Source organism: Topomyia yanbarensis, chromosome 2, assembly GCF_030247195.1.
Source record: "Topomyia yanbarensis strain Yona2022 chromosome 2, ASM3024719v1, whole genome shotgun sequence".
Classification (NCBI taxonomy): Eukaryota; Metazoa; Arthropoda; class Insecta; order Diptera; family Culicidae; genus Topomyia; species Topomyia yanbarensis.
The window spans coordinates 27559310-27576469 of record NC_080671.1 but is presented as its reverse complement, the minus strand read 5'-3'; the positions used below and the strand labels follow the sequence as shown (position 1 = coordinate 27576469).

The window sequence follows — 17160 nt, the reverse complement described above, 5'->3', positions numbered from 1 at the left end:
AAACCCACAAGAAAAACGCTTGAATCAATTGTACAGCGTTCAAAAGTGAAAGGTATACAAAGAGATATTATGTATTTGTTTTCTGTAGGTCATATTATTGAAAATATTCACCAGGAATATGGTCAAAACAACTCTTTTTATACTAGGTTTAAAATTAGCGTGTTGAATGTCAAAAAACGCAAATCTATTCAAAGTTGCGTTCAAAGTGCTCACCCAGCTGAACGAAATGTTAACCGCCACCGCGAAAGGACTTTTTCAAACACTCGAAAAACAAGGCAACAGTCAATGCAAAAGCTCTCTCGTTATCCTCGGAAGCGCGAGTGTTCAGTTATTTTGCGCGAATAAAACAGCTGTTTAAATACGAAGCCAAACGAGTTGCTGTAATTAGTGCGTTAATAAATTTACCTTAAAATGAGTGTGAAAGACATTTACTACTCTGATAAATACTACGATGACGAGTTCGAGTACCGGTAAGTACCAAAAAGCTTCAAGCGTCCTTGAACTTTGCAGTTTTGACCGGTAAGATATTGCAGACACGTCGTCCTGCCAAAGGATATCGCTAAACTAGTGCCAAAGACCCATCTTATGACGGAAACCGAATGGAGGTCAATCGGAGTGCAACAGTCCCGTGGATGGATACACTACATGATACATCAACCTGAACCGCACATCCTGCTTTTCCGACGGCCAATCACGAAGGCCGAATGATGTAGGTACTAGGAGTTTGAATCATGTCATCCCGGACAGAACGTCTCCACGGCAACACTGCGGAGATCCTTAGAACATTCTGGAAATATTCGTAACGATCCTGCTCAGACTAACTATAGGTCTAGTTACGTGTGTCTTATTTTACTGTCGTCGTTTTCGGTTGTCTCAGTCGTGATTGTGGATCCAAAATGTCAATCGTAGATTTTTTTATAAACCAGTCGAAGACGAAGACAGCAAGTAAAAATAGGTAAGCGACGTTAGGAACAAAAAAATTGTACAGAAACTTTAGTAATAACTTGTGCCACCACGCTCGTCTCTCAGCCAGAAACAACACAAAAAAGGTGTTTGTGCCTTCTTCCTCTATGAAAATAATACAAAAGTATTTATAAGGTTATTTTAATAATAATATAATATTTTTAAACTTATACATCGTTACTTACAGTTCTGATAACCTCCCGAAAATGTTTAATGCTCGACACAATCACAAAGCCCGACACAGGTACAAAATATATAAAACCTTTATGATCAAATTCGTCCGGTCGTCTTTGTTTTGTATACAGTTCAATCGGGTAACAGCTCCTTGCTTTGCTTAGTGAGGCGCCGATATTTCCGTTGGAGTAAACGAAATCTGCATTACCATTTATCTCTTCAAATCTTTTCTTTTAACTGACTAACGCACTGTTAATGGTTAAAAATTAAGCGCTAGTGAACTAAAGCCAGTTGGCTGTAAGAGCATAACCGAAGTATCCAATAGATCTTTGGGAACTTTCAGGCTGCCTAAACCTTAAGGTTGCACAGAGAATGCGCAAAATTCGCAAACGAAAAAAGCAGTTTTTTTCCACACCGTATGTCAGATCTTCATAAAAATCAATCAGCAGTACTGTAATAACATTCTACATACGCTGATTGATTTTTATGAAGATCTGACATACGGTGTTGAAAAAAACTGCTTTTTCGTTTGCGAATTTTGCGCATACTCTGTGCAACCTTAATGGAACTTGAAATCTGTATCGCTTTTAGACGGAAATAATTAAAACGAAATGGTTAACCGATTATGATCCAGCTATTTCGAAACTTGTAGCTATTTATATAATTATTCATGAGCTATTATATTATGGTTAAACATGTGTGTGTGGAGAAAAAATAGCAACTTCGAAAAGTTTTGCTATGAAAAAATAAGTTTTAAACGGTTGTATTTTATAGAATGGGTTGACAGGGTAGCCAAAATCATAAAAGAGCAAACAAGACATCTCATTAAATCTAATTCTATCTTTAATCATGAGGGAACAGTCCTAAATCTGCTTTTTTATTGATCTTAACACTCTTCTCTTCTCGTGTCGAAAATGAATCCTTTGTTGGCATTTCTGTTTCAGATCCCTAATGTGACATCCCCAGCTACCCTTAGAATCGAACCCCGAGATATTTAAATGTTAAAACTTGTGCAATAGCTCGAACCATTAATTGAAGCTGTAATTGAGCTGGTTCACGTTTCCTTGAAAATAAGACTAGCTTATTAGTGTTCTCCATGGAGAATGCGATAACCAGCTGGAGGGCCCAAAGAAAATGTCCGAGGTATCTTGCAACGGTCCTTGCAAATCGACAGCTTTGGGACCTGCAATAGTAGAAATCATTCACCGTGCCTAACAGCAAGGCATTTGCTTCGACTCAATTGAGGCGGAATCGGATCATTTTCTCGAAAAACTTCCATATACAGGACAACATTGTCATCGGCCGATACGAGTTTTGATCGGAGTGATGAGAGAAGACGTTCAATCGGGCAGAAGTTATTTCGTACCGCACCATAGCCCTAGGGGGAATGTAAATAGAAGATGCGAATACGAAGAAGCGACAACTTCAATGCCTGGCTTCGAAGGGAGGTTGATTCGACTGAAGAAGTAGAACTTTTTGATCCCTAAAAGTACCCTAGAAAGGAATACCCTCGATTAAGGCAAATATCAAAATCGTGGAAGTTGGGGTTAATATTAGAAGTGAACCATGTTTCGTATAGGAAAAAAATTAAATTGGTACAAGTCTAGCAAATGTTTTAATGCATCAATATTAGGGCTATATCTGCAATCCCACTGTAAAACAGTGATAAGATCCGCGATTCCATTTAATAAGTTAGCTTTTGAAGGATACGATCGATGCAAGGAAGGGTCATTGTTTAGTCAACCACTTTAAAAATGTTTTTACTGTTAGTAGAAGAGCCACCACTTTTCAGAGGATCGGTAACATTGAAATCTGTAAACATTCAACCTCTATCCTGTTCTTGTCTTGAAGCAATAAAATCAAACGGGAGAATGATTTTAGGTAAGCAGGCCTTGGTTGTTGTGACAATCTAGCTTCAGTTTTTGGAAGGAAATCGATGAGGGCAGACGCAAAAGCTCCAGTCACGACAAGAATAATCGAGTTTCTGACTGTAAAATAGGAGCACTTGTGATGCTTGGTGCGCGGGAAGAGTTGGGAACTCCTAGATGTATCACAATTCCCCAAAAACCTATTATCTTCGGATTTGTACCCCTATTTGGAAAAACCTAACTAGGACCGTTACGAGTAAGCTCGGGTTAGATTAGATTTGGTCTTTTCCTAGAGTTTCCAAGCGAAGCCGATGAATGCCCCTCGTAAAGGATGTTATCGTCTGTTAGAAAGGGAACTCATAAGTTTCCGGAAATAGGATGGAAGAGCTATTTTAGGCATGTTTGCGTGGAGCGATCTTTGACGAATCACTTCAGTTTATCCGCCGCGCGCAATTTGTGCGTTGGGCATTTGAAAAGTGCACACGGATTCTCTCCATAGTATCTAGACTCCTCAGCGGTCTTCTAACAAAATTTGTTTAATATCGTCCGCATGACTTACCGCATAGCAGCTTATTGCTACAGTGACAGGCATAGATGCAGGCGAGCCTCTCGCACTACAACGTAGTTCCCCAACAAACAATTTCGTTGCATAATGGCTTAACCAGTTCTTGTTCAGTTTATTTAATCGTAGCAATGACTTGTTCAGCTTCCGATGTTTGTTGGGTCAATAGGACATGTTTCGTTAACAATACTACACGTCTGGCACTACTCGTCACTGTCTGGATAATTTGTTTAAAACGACTCGGAACTCGAGAAAAAAGGATTGACCGTCCGAACCAGAGTTAAAAATATTCAAGTTCATTGAATGAAAATTGATCATATTCAGCCGCATTCATTTTCAATATTCAGTGACGCAGCTGAAAATGTCAAACGAACAAACCGCCCATTCATCCATGCAGATTTTCATTCGGCTCCGATTATTACACGAAGCGACCGTGCAGCAACGAATCAAACGCATCAAAGTAGGCCCTGGCACAATGTAAGCGATGATGATTGTTGTTTCATATGCTTTATCGACATTTGAAAACATTTTCCTAGATAATTAGTGTAATGAATATATTGTACGATATTCAACTGAATGAATAAGATGGATAGTTGAATGAATATTTTTTCTATTCACCGCGAGTCGCAACAGGTTCATTTTCAGCCGTCAACAAAGAGCTTCGATTATTTTTAACTCTGGTCCGAACTATCACACGTGGAATTTCGGTTTTTAACTATAACACGAGACTTGCACGTATTCGATTTGCTTTTAGTAACTGTCTGTTCGGTACATTCGTGTACATTATTCGCGTGAATCTATTGAGTGTGCATAGGTGTGCTGTGGTTGTGTAGATGTTGAGTGATTGTGTTTGCCTTTCGAGGTAAGTATGGTAATTGTGGGAATGGTACAATGGAGTGTGTTAATCTTATTTTTATTCAAACGGTAAGTATCTCTTGTTCAGGCAAGTATCTCTTTTGGTATTTCCCATCTTCGTTTGACTGGCGCTCGAATATTTTAACTGATTCAAGGACAGAGTTCTTGAAGCTGCCAACCCCGACAGTCGAACTCACATCGCTAATCACACCATCGATCTCCACATTGCAAGAGGAGGTGTATACGCGATACTCTATCGTGAAGAGACCACTGTTAGCCATTTATATCGGCCTGTTTGAAATTAGTCACGACTACGCTAAGTTTATAACTTATTTAACCTCAGTCACAGTCGAGTAATGCTTTATCAGCTCCCATACATACGACTATCTACAGGAACTCCCTCGTCAAGCTGCATTTCGTTGTGGAAGCAACACGCTCAACCGCACTTTCAAATTTAAATGCAGAGATAAAATAAGGATGGAAGCAAAAAATATGGAAAAAATCAAAAATAAATAAAACAAACAGAGGTGTTTCAACCATTTTCCTACAGACTTTCATGCAATAAAATAAAGCATGTTATTAACCCTAGAACGTTACACTCTCTTTTTCCCTTAGAACGTTGCACTGGGGTACAAACATACTCCAGGCGTTTGATCGCAATTTTCGCAGGTGAAAATTCAAACAAAAGAAATGTATAATGTATCATTCTCTTTGTTTTTTGATTGCGAAAACAGCTGTGTAGATGAAAGCACGGAATTTATTGAATCAATGATGCATAAAAAATGGCGGTTTTGACTTTTTTCACAAAAAATATTATAACTTTGTAAATTTTCAACCAATTTAAAAAAATCAAACGATGGTCTAGAAACGGTAGAAAATAAAATTTCGATATTTGTGAAAAAGTGCAATTATTTGGAAGAGGGAAAGTTGAAAAGTCAGGTTTTGGAAAATACCACGGAAAACGAAATGAATTTTTTTCTGACCAGTAATACATTGATAACACGTGACGCTACTGAAGAACTTTGCTTGCAGTGGTTGTTTTTCAACAAGTTTTTAAGTTACGTGGAAAGCCAATAAATTTTAGACACGAAACTTATCAATAAAATAATTCACTCTTCAAATGTCGTTGCTCTGCGATGTTATTACCAACTGCAATCATTTTATACGTTTATATGAATTTAAACAATATTCAGTTAGCATAATCAAGGATAAAACAATTAATTGTTTAGTAAATATTTATTACGCACAGAGACGACGTCGTACAAAACTAGATATGAACATAGCATAAACGCATTTTCTGACAGCCAATTGACTAATCTATGTGGAGTGGTGTTAGTGCGAGATTGAGGTTAAATCGGGTAGTTTTTTTGCCAAATGAGGTTAAATCAGATGGCGAATTGAAAACATAGCGTTATATGTATGTTGTCTATACACATTGCAACTGTGTTGGTGTCCTAGACGTCAAATAAGTCAATAGAAACAAAGAACCAAAATTTTTGGCTTCAAGACAAATGTATTTTAACTATAACACGAGACTTGCACGTATTCGATTTGCTTTTAGTAACTGTCTGTTCGGTACATTCGTGTACATTATTCGCGTGAATCTATTGAGTGTGCATAGGTGTGCTGTGGTTGTGTAGATGTTGAGTGATTGTGTTTGCCTTTCGAGGTAAGTATGGTAATTGTGGGAATGGTACAATGGAGTGTGTTAATCTTATTTTTATTCAAACGGTAAGTATCTCTTGTTCAGGCAAGTATCTCTTTTGGTATTTCCCATCTTCGTTTGACTGGCGCTCGAATATTTTAACTGATTCAAGGACAGAGTTCTTGAAGCTGCCAACCCCGACAGTCGAACTCACATCGCTAATCACACCATCGATCTCCACATTGCAAGAGGAGGTGTATACGCGATACTCTATCGTGAAGAGACCACTGTTAGCCATTTATATCGGCCTGTTTGAAATTAGTCACGACTACGCTAAGTTTATAACTTATTTAACCTCAGTCACAGTCGAGTAATGCTTTATCAGCTCCCATACATACGACTATCTACAGGAACTCCCTCGTCAAGCTGCATTTCGTTGTGGAAGCAACACGCTCAACCGCACTTTCAAATTTAAATGCAGAGATAAAATAAGGATGGAAGCAAAAAATATGGAAAAAATCAAAAATAAATAAAACAAACAGAGGTGTTTCAACCATTTTCCTACAGACTTTCATGCAATAAAATAAAGCATGTTATTAACCCTAGAACGTTACACTCTCTTTTTCCCTTAGAACGTTGCACTGGGGTACAAACATACTCCAGGCGTTTGATCGCAATTTTCGCAGGTGAAAATTCAAACAAAAGAAATGTATAATGTATCATTCTCTTTGTTTTTTGATTGCGAAAACAGCTGTGTAGATGAAAGCACGGAATTTATTGAATCAATGATGCATAAAAAATGGCGGTTTTGACTTTTTTCACAAAAAATATTATAACTTTGTAAATTTTCAACCAATTTAAAAAAATCAAACGATGGTCTAGAAACGGTAGAAAATAAAATTTCGATATTTGTGAAAAAGTGCAATTATTTGGAAGAGGGAAAGTTGAAAAGTCAGGTTTTGGAAAATACCACGGAAAACGAAATGAATTTTTTTCTGACCAGTAATACATTGATAACACGTGACGCTACTGAAGAACTTTGCTTGCAGTGGTTGTTTTTCAACAAGTTTTTAAGTTACGTGGAAAGCCAATAAATTTTAGACACGAAACTTATCAATAAAATAATTCACTCTTCAAATGTCGTTGCTCTGCGATGTTATTACCAACTGCAATCATTTTATACGTTTATATGAATTTAAACAATATTCAGTTAGCATAATCAAGGATAAAACAATTAATTGTTTAGTAAATATTTATTACGCACAGAGACGACGTCGTACAAAACTAGATATGAACATAGCATAAACGCATTTTCTGACAGCCAATTGACTAATCTATGTGGAGTGGTGTTAGTGCGAGATTGAGGTTAAATCGGGTAGTTTTTTTGCCAAATGAGGTTAAATCAGATGGCGAATTGAAAACATAGCGTTATATGTATGTTGTCTATACACATTGCAACTGTGTTGGTGTCCTAGACGTCAAATAAGTCAATAGAAACAAAGAACCAAAATTTTTGGCTTCAAGACAAATGTATGTATGTAGCCATGCCACCGAGGTGAGTGCAACGTTCTACAAATACAAATTTGTATTTAGTTCTTGGTTTAAAATTTTATGTTCGTTTTATTCAATTTCATAGCCATGTCCAAATCTCGCGTGTTTTTTGTAAACGGCCAATAAGCATGCTGTCAAAATTCACTTTGAGAGAAAATTTCGGACAAACCGTAACTCGCCGAGAATGGATGTTAACATTTTATGAAAGAGAAAAGTTTTCTCTGTCGTCTACTGCTATGATTTATAATCTGCGATTAATGGTTTGTCCGGAATTTCCCTTCAAAGTGAATTTTGACAGCATGTTTATTGGCCCTTTTCAAAAAACACGCGTGAAATGTACCTTCCTCTTAAGGTGAAGATATGTAGAAGCCAGGAAAATTTTATGTAGTATTAGTAGATTTACATTTTCTCCATACAGTGATGGTGTTTGTAAAAAGAGATTGGATGTTGCCACTACTGTTGTAGAAATAAGCTGTCAAAGTTCCCTCTAAGAACGGTTGGTTTCAAAATCGTCCAATGAAGGACGTTCGTTGGACCAATTTGGACAACGTCCAAATAACCGTTCAACGAGCGTCCATCGTTGGACCCGTGTTGAACGTTTTTGAAACAATTTTTTGGACGTCTCAGTGGGTTTGTTGTGAATTGTAAAGTGATCAATTCACCTATAAGAATGGAACCGATTTAACTTGCACGTTATTAATTTTTGGGTTGTTCGTGAATCTGATTTGAATTTATTCACTGTAGTAATTCTTTCGCATTACGAGGACGCAATAAAGAGGTTATCAAGCGGCGTATAACACTGCTAGCACTGGTCTAATATTACTCACTCTTCTCTTTAAAGGGGCATTCCGCACGAAGTGATCAAGGCACATGTAATTGACCTACACAGATTTGAACCAATTTTGGTGGAGTAATCTTGGGCCAATGAAAAAAAAACGAAAATTTTTCTTCAATTGAGCCACCCCATGGGACATCAGAATACCGGACCCTATCTCAACCCTAGAACTGTTTCTTGGGGTATTTTCGCACCCCAACGCAAATAACGTAACAAGATTATGAAAAAACTTTTCTTACGAATACAACGCAATATAACAATCAAGCTGGCATTCGCAGAAACCATCAGGCTTACCACAAGTATGCAAACATGCTTTCTCTTTTCTATCAAGATGAATGCTCATTATTTTACAGCCAAGAATGTTTGACCGGACACACTACCGAATTTCGGCTCATGTTTTGTTATTAACTAGTTCATTAATTTAATGCAACAATACATTTATTAAAAACAAAATGCTTGGGCGATGAAATAAGTTAACAAGCGAGCGACGTCTAATTGTGTTGCTTCTAAAGATATGGGAGCAAGAACCCAGTGAATGACATCTTGCCTCCAGACACCGAATGCCAAGATTTCCGTGTATCTCCCGAATCTAAAACATCCTTCCATTTTTGCTCCGGTATTGATCTGTTTCGAATTTCGCGGACGATAGCGCTTCTTTTTTGTCGATAGAGGCATTTCGTTTGATTGCAATACTAGAACTGAATGTTTACTTTTTGCAGCTCCAACTATTCTTACAGTGTTGCGGATGTCTTGGAGCGCAAGTTTTACTCGAGATTAATATTCTCGAAACATGCGTTATTTTTCAGTACAAACATTTGTTTCATAACTAAGTCGAAAATAAAGTAATTTTGCTTTGTTGGAATTGGTTGACTGAAGCACCATGAGTCAAAATAAAAATATCTAGAGGAACTTTTAAACAATTTCTTTAAATCAGTTTTGGCACCACTTTCAAACAAGTTGGGTGGTTTTACCAATACTAGATCCCGTCGCGATTGTTTACATTGCGTAAAATTAAAAACCGAAGTAAAAATTTAAACGCACAAAAGCGAGTTTTCCGGCGTTTTCCGATAGTAATTTACACATTAGTAAAATGTTTCAAGTTTCGTGAACAATCGATTAAAGTTTCGTTGGTGCGTTTTGACGCGAAATGTGAAAAAAGTATGTTTGAAAAAGTGTAGTAGATGTGAGACGAAAGTAATAATATGAATCCAAGAAGAAACTCCAAGTGATACTTTTGCACAAATCAAGTGCTATAGTTATTATTTTGCCAAAAACTCAATTGCAATCGGTAGTGGAATATTCTATATTCATTGAGTAGTAGTATGGTGACAATCTTGCAAGGTTAGTGTATTGAAAAATATATTTTCACTTTGGCTGGTGCCTGATGCAGGATTAGGCAGGGGAAGGAGGGAGAAAGGAGGGTAGCCTGGCTTCCTTGTATAATGTCCTTAACAGTGCTCATCTGGCACAACATTTGGTCGAACTTGCTTTTGTGAGGAAATCATTTTTTCCTCATGTCTGCTTCCGATTTCACTACGTTAGAACAGAGCCGTAGCGTGGTCGTCTAGAGCCCTTGGCAGAGTCTCAGTTTTGCGCCCCTTTGGTGTTTACTTTGCCAAATCTTGCTTTCGAATAACAGTTTAGTACGTACATGGAAATGGAACACTTAACCTCACTTAGTTTATGAAGCAAATCAAGATTCCAACGCCGTAGAAGTCACATCATTAATTTTGTACCTCTTTGGTGTTTACATTGGCTTTCTTCTTCAATTCGACTTTTGAACAATACTTTAGTGTGTACCTGTAAATGGCAAATCATCCTGACTTATCTAATTTTATAAAGCATATCCGAGGGGAACGACACTCCGTGATTTGTAGATGAAATGACCTTATAATTTAAAATTCTGATTGGATTGATAAAGATTGGCATTGGTTAGTTCGGAATGAATACGAATTTACAACATTACTTGATAATGGTCTGAAATGGCCGAGGATGGTTTGAAATGCGTCATGAAAAAATTGAATTGCTCGAAGCTCACGTTTTGACAGTTCCAGTGCTCGATGAGCTCAAAACAAAACATTGCCAGCAGCATAACTGCAGGAGCAAATCAAAACCTATCAAAACAAAAACATAAATTTTGTTGCTAGAGTTATTGTAAACTTCGAAGATAGAGTAATTTTTTCGAATTTTTTTGGCAATACATACTCGATTTGATAGAATTCAAATTGCTTAAATTTTCTAAAATTACCGAAAAAAATACGAATTCATGCTAAATAGAACGAAATATAACAATTATTCTGAAGTGACGTTCCCCTCAAGCATATCATGATCTCAGCGGCCCCCCTGAGGCTAGCGCCTTTGGCGAGGGCCAACCGCGCGCTACGGGCCTGCGTTAGAATGCTTCCGGAGTGTCTGCTTCATGATGGCCCAATATTTTCCAATGGGCCACCATTTCGGTGCGTTTGGGGGATTAAGATACGAAATTGGGCTTCTTTGCCGTGTACCACTCTAGAACATCTTTCAAGTAATATCACGAGGCTAAATCCGACCAAGAAAGCGTATAGGGACATCATGAGACTTCAGAAGTGAAAAAAACGCTTTTAGAGGCATTCTTTGTCCATTGACCGTTCAGGTTGTCAAGAACGGAGTGGTCCGCGTTCTACGCGAGCAAATTTCCTGCCAGATCAAGTATTTTTTTCAGTCAGGCATCATATGCTTTCAAACTTCCTCGGGAATATCGTACTTATGACGAGCAGTGAAAAAGGAGTCCATCAGGAAACTGTAGGTCACCTGCTTTCACAGCCATGTTCGGATAGTGTAATTTCGGCAACAGCTGAGTGTAGAGCTGCTGCATACCTGATTTCCCCACTGTATTATGCCATTCATCGGTCTTCGGCATCTTTTAGTCTTTGTACGCGTTGCACAAAAGTTGTTTTCAAATGCAGTTTTGTCGTCACGTCTGTAACTGAATTCAGTTTTTCCCCGCAGCATTTTGCAGTTGCGGAAGTTTTGTTGGTTGGACCATTTACGTCGAATTCGCGGAAGTGGAACACAGAGTGTTATCCGGTGGATTGGTGGTTCAGCGTTCTTGGAATGATTTTGGCATTTGCATTGTGTTGTTTGCTAATAAAGGAAGCTTCTACGTGCCGGTGTGAAGCGCGAGTGGAACGTTCAGCTAGCCCACTGGTGCCAATTGGCGGTAATCGAAAGTGGTCTCAGCGGTCATCGTACACGAGGGTAGGAAGGCGTTTGAGCGGTTTCGACGTGCTGGTACGGACACCGGCGTGCAAGTAATGTACAGTTAATGGTTCCAAACTGGCAGTAGAGGAGCATCCACATTGGAAGGATGGAGCGTATTCTTTAGAGTAGAAGACAATCGAAGACCTGTTACACATTCATCGTGTGTGAGCAACTTTTGCTGCTTTGATAGACAAAATAGCATGATGTGAGTACCACCGGAAGACATGCAGGCACCACGGGATTCCCGGTGAGCTTGTTCCATTTTTTATCTATATAAAGAGTGGCATGACGATTTCTATTAGTGTTTGTCATTATTAACGAACGTTCACTGTACATTGTATACAACTTCAGATGGTTATGCCTTTCCGTGTTCTGAAATGCTTCCTTTTATTTTCCGATAGATTGTCAAAATATTAAGAATACTAAATGTTTTCTTTCACACACACACTGTTTCAGCTGAACGCACGGCCGCGTTTATATATTTTTAGCAAATTTGTTCAGGTGAGTGTGAGTGGGGGTCTCTTTAGTTGGTTTTTAGTTTATTGAGGAGTCATCGTAAGTTTATACTATATTATTGTGCGTATCTGGGAACTATGATTTCGGTTGGCGTATTCCATGAGGACCTATGGCGCGCAGGGAAGCGATATTTTTGAAGGAGCGAGTGATCAGAGAACGTCTCTTAAAAGGCGAACACGAAATTATTGCGACACCGAAAATGTCATGCCAATTTTCTTATAATGTTTAAAATCAAACCAAAATTTTAGGGTAGTTTTATACATAAATTTACTTCAAAAATCAAAAGAAAAGTTAATCGATGGAACCTTGAGTGTAAAATTGAACGCATTTTCGCTTGATGCCCTCCATCAAAGTCTTTACAGTGTCATCCGGTACCAGTTTCTCAGTTTTTTTTCCATTTTCTTAACATGTCCTTCTCGTCTTTGACTGTCTTCTTGCTCTTTCGAAGTTCCCGCTTCATCATTGCCCAGTACTGCTCCACCGGGCGCAGCTCCGAACAGTTTGGCGGATTCCTGTCCTTTGGAACAAAATGGACAGAATTGGCCTCATACCACTCCAGGACACTTTTAGAATAGTGGCATGATGCCAAATCTGGCCAAAATAGCGGAGCTTCGTCGTGCTGCTGAAAGAACGGCAAAAGGCGCTTCTCGAGGCACTCAGATTTGTTGATCTCGCCATTTACTGTGCCCTTTGTCACGAAAGGCTCACTCCTCAGTTCGCAAGAGCAGATGGCCTGCCAAATGAGATATTTGGAGGCGAACTTCGACATTTTCTTCTTCTTAAATTTGTCGTCCACATAGAACTTGCTCTTGCCGGTGAAAAACTCCAACCCCGGAATTTGCTTAAAATCGGCTTTTATATACGTTTCGTCGTCCATCACACAGCAGCCATATTTTGTCAGCATCTTCTCGTAGAGCTTCCGTGCCCGAGTTTTAGCCGTCGATTGTTGCCGCTCATCGCGGTTTGGGAAGTTCTATACCTTGTATGTATGTAGTCCAGCTCTCTTCTTTGCATTCTACGACATGCCGATCTTTTTAGCCAAATCACGGCTTGAGACGTTGGGATTTGCTTTAATCATCCGGCTTCACCTTTCCCTCCGTCTTTTTGTTCTCCGGCCCCGGTTTTCTTCCAGCCCCTTTGCCGTGGTCCAACGTCAACCGCTCCTGGAACCGCTTCAACACTCTGGAGACGGTTGAATGGTGAATGTTCAACATTTTTCCCAACTGCCGGTGCGACAGGTCAGGAAATTCCTGGTGTTTGGAAAGAATTTGTTCTCTCGACTCGCGTTGGTTCACCTCCATTTTCGTTGAATCGAAAAACACGACTTCGAGTTTGACAGCATGTAAACAATACACATCAATGAGAAAGTGTGCAAAATTTGGTTGATTTTTACCTGATGGTAAAAAAGTTATGCCCTGTTGAATGTGTCGCAATAATTTCGTGTTCGCCCTTTATTTTTCCCGTTTAGGATCGCTTGAATTAAGATTACCGTCCATTCATACGATTCGTCGGCGAAACATGACATCAACGTCAAGTTACTGTTCCGTAGGGATGAGTTAGATGCATTTCTCGAGTGCGTGTTTACGCGATCAGTTGAAGTTAGTCGGCATGGGAGACGTTCTTAAACATTGATTTGTAGTTAAGTGGGAATCGTTTTATGTCATTGCGTCTTCGTTGTCTTCGAATACGTGCGTTGGGTGCTAGGTTTGATCGACATTCTTCTTCACATCATTACGGTGTTCGACAAAGCTGTTTTATGGAGCTGATTTGATCTATATTCACATATATTATTGGAATTTAACTTGTGCTTATTCACATTGATTGTAGCTCAAACTAGTATTGTTGAATTATTTATCATAACACACATATTCGTTATTTTCTTAAAGGCGGATTGTTTTTTTCTGTTGTCTTTATGTTCGTCATATATTTATTACATGAACAATATTAATTATATCTATATCTATATATATATATATATATATATATATATATATATATATATATATATATATATATATATATATATATATATATATATATATATATATATATATATATATATATATATATATATATATATATATATATATATATATATATATATATATATATATATATATATATATATATATATATATATATATATATATATATATATATATATATATATATATATATATATATATATATATATATATATATATATATATATATATATATATATATATATATATATATATATATATATATATATATATATATATATATATATATCTATATCTATCTATCTATCTATCTATATATATATAAAAGTCAAAGTTTGTATGTATATGATTTATAGATTCCCAAACGGCTTAACCGATTTCCGTAAAAATTTGCACACAGTAGGTATTTGGTATGGGGCGTGTTTGTGTGCTATTAGTTGGAGATTGTCTGCCCGCCAGATGGCGCTTTGGAACAAATTGTGTTTTCCTCCTATTTCGCAGAGTGTCGCAGCAACGCGCGATGGGTATTAGCTAGTTTATTATAAATGTAAGTATGATGTACTTGTACTTTAATTCATTGTATATTATCTTAATTTTATTATTAAAATTTTTCTTTCAGCATCACGTGCATTGTGTCAATTGTCTTAATATCATTAATTATATTCATAATTTTTTTTTATTCCGTCAATTTATTTCATTACTTTTTATTTTCACTATTCGAAGTATATTCATTACATTCGTTATATGCTTTCTTATTTTATATAGAGGAGGAACCGTCTGAACACCCTTTGAAACGTATTGGATAAGGAGAATGGGAATGCCAGCTCCCTATAATAACAATGCGTGGAAAATGGGCGGGCCCATCTCCCCACCCATTGGGACATCTCTTTATATGATGTTTTTTTTTCCTTTTTTATTTCGACTATGTTAGTCACATTTTCTTTTTTACATTTTAACGACATTCAATTCAAGCCCGTACGATATTAAGCCTGTTCTAATGACTTCTTGCCACTTCTAGTTTTCCGATCTGCTTACTTCACATCCTTGGTCTCACTTGAGTACTATGGCACTAATTTTCATAACTATCTCTAGCTAAATGAATCTCTAGCTAATTGAATGTCGTTAAAATGTAACAAAGAAAATGTGACTAACATAGTCGAAATAAAAACGGAAAAAAGAAAAAGGTTGGCCCCTAAGACAGGCTCAATATGACGAGTATGTGAGGCATGAACAATTTATACTAGAGAGACTGTCCATTGCTACTGGTTATTTCCTTGCTACAATGGGTGGCAATCATATCATCATCATCATCACGTCTCTAACTGAATTCTTCTTGAAAACATCGACAACCCGCACAATTAATATGTCTCATAATGCAACATTTGGTCATAAGATTTCAATCTATCGGCAACAATTTTCGAAAAACTGATTGCGATAAAAATATAGTATAAACAATACACTCTAAACTACTTCTACCCAAATTTTCAAGAGAAAATACCCAATGGGTCATATTCTGCTGCGCTTTTTTCTTGATGCAATTTGATGTCGGACAGCCTTTAATAGCGTTTTTCACGAAACCGCGTTTTTCATATTGGCGAACACGATAACTCAAAAAATAATCAACGAATTGAATAATTTTTTATGAGAATGCACAATATGAACCACAGAAAACGGAATAAAATTTTTACTTCCTATTATTTTGAAGTGAGCGAATTTTACTGTAAACAATTTTCGGTTTCCATGAAGCCATTTTCCGAAACTCGAACTTTTTTCTATTTTTTTGTGGTTCATCGATTAACTAAAAGTCTAAACTTTACAAAACTTATTGAATTTTTCGTATCAGACAATTTTATCGAGAGTTATCGTGTTCGCCGCGGCGCTCTTCGACGTGGAAATGGTTGAACGTCTACACTTGGAACGCTCGCATGTGTGGCTCCACGTGACTGAAAATATTTTTTTTCGCACACAAAGAATGTATGAATAAATCTTAACATTACAAAAAAGATCCAACCTAACAACCTTTCCTTCAAAATCGTAAACCAAAAAAACCTTCGGTTTGAGCACTTTACACCGGACGCCCCCTTAAGATTATTTTCCTTTTAAAAAATGGTATAAACTACAATTTTCCGAGTAGGAGTGGGCGTAGCGTAGTTGGTAAATCGATTACCTTGTACACAGCGCACCTGGGTTCGAATCCCGACCCCGCACATAGGGTTAGAAATAAGAGATTTTTCTAATCCAAAGAGGCAAATGACCTTAAGGTTAAAACCTCTAGAATTGAAATAAAAAAATCCGAGTTATACCATTTAATGTATTTTTCCCTCTTAATTTCCCTTTGTGGCAATGGTGAAAATTTCAATCGAAGTTGGCGGGAGTCAAAAATTGTCCTATTGATGCGAAATTTGGCATCCGAGCTCACTTTGATACTTGTCACAATATGAAGTTATTTTCAATGCTCTTGTAGATGATTATACCCATTTCAAAATGAGCCTAAACGTATGTTATCTGCACCCTAAAGTTGAACCACAGATAACAGACTTTGTTCTGATCACATATTATCAGGATTTTTCGAAATTAGTTTTATCATTTTTCGTTATACTTACGCATTTATTTAGAATCGCGAGACCATAAACTGCGATAACAGTTTAAAATTTAACCTCTGGCCCTTGCAAATCGCATTGGCTCGAAACAACAATTTGTCGTTTTGCTGTGATGAAGAATAATGCTGATTGCATTTACATCGATTTTATGTACTTGTCAACTAGCTCCTTCTGTTCGTATAATCTCGCATACAAATGCGCCGGAATTACCATACCCCAGGTGATAGCGAATGTACCCCACAGTTCCCGCAGTGTGATTGGCTTAAAGCGGGGTTGACTGAGCTTGAATTCGCTGAAATTAATAAGTAGTGCGCTATCACAATGATTACACTTTTCACTTGTCCCAATATAAATACGGGCAGAGTT

General features: G+C 37.5%; 1 protein-coding gene across 1 annotated transcript; it reads left to right on the top strand.

Moving 5' to 3' along the window:
• Positions 1-227: 227 nt before the first annotated feature.
• LOC131679009 (cyclin-dependent kinases regulatory subunit) lies at positions 228-1133 on the top strand. Its single transcript, XM_058959520.1, has 2 exons — positions 228-470; positions 534-1133. The coding sequence occupies exons 1-2, from the start codon at positions 412-414 to the stop codon at positions 706-708; spliced, it is 234 nt and encodes a 77-aa protein (XP_058815503.1). The 5' UTR covers positions 228-411; the 3' UTR covers positions 709-1133.
• The last annotated feature ends 16027 nt before the right edge of the window (positions 1134-17160 follow it).

Excerpts from the sequence above, each read along its gene's own strand:
- LOC131679009 (XM_058959520.1), top strand. The coding sequence starts at position 412 with ATGAGTGTGAAAGACATTTACTACTCTGATAAATACTACGATGACGAG. Across the intron at positions 471-533 it reads GATGACGAGTTCGAGTACCG|ACACGTCGTCCTGCCAAAGG; the intron begins GTAAGTACCAAA and ends AAGATATTGCAG.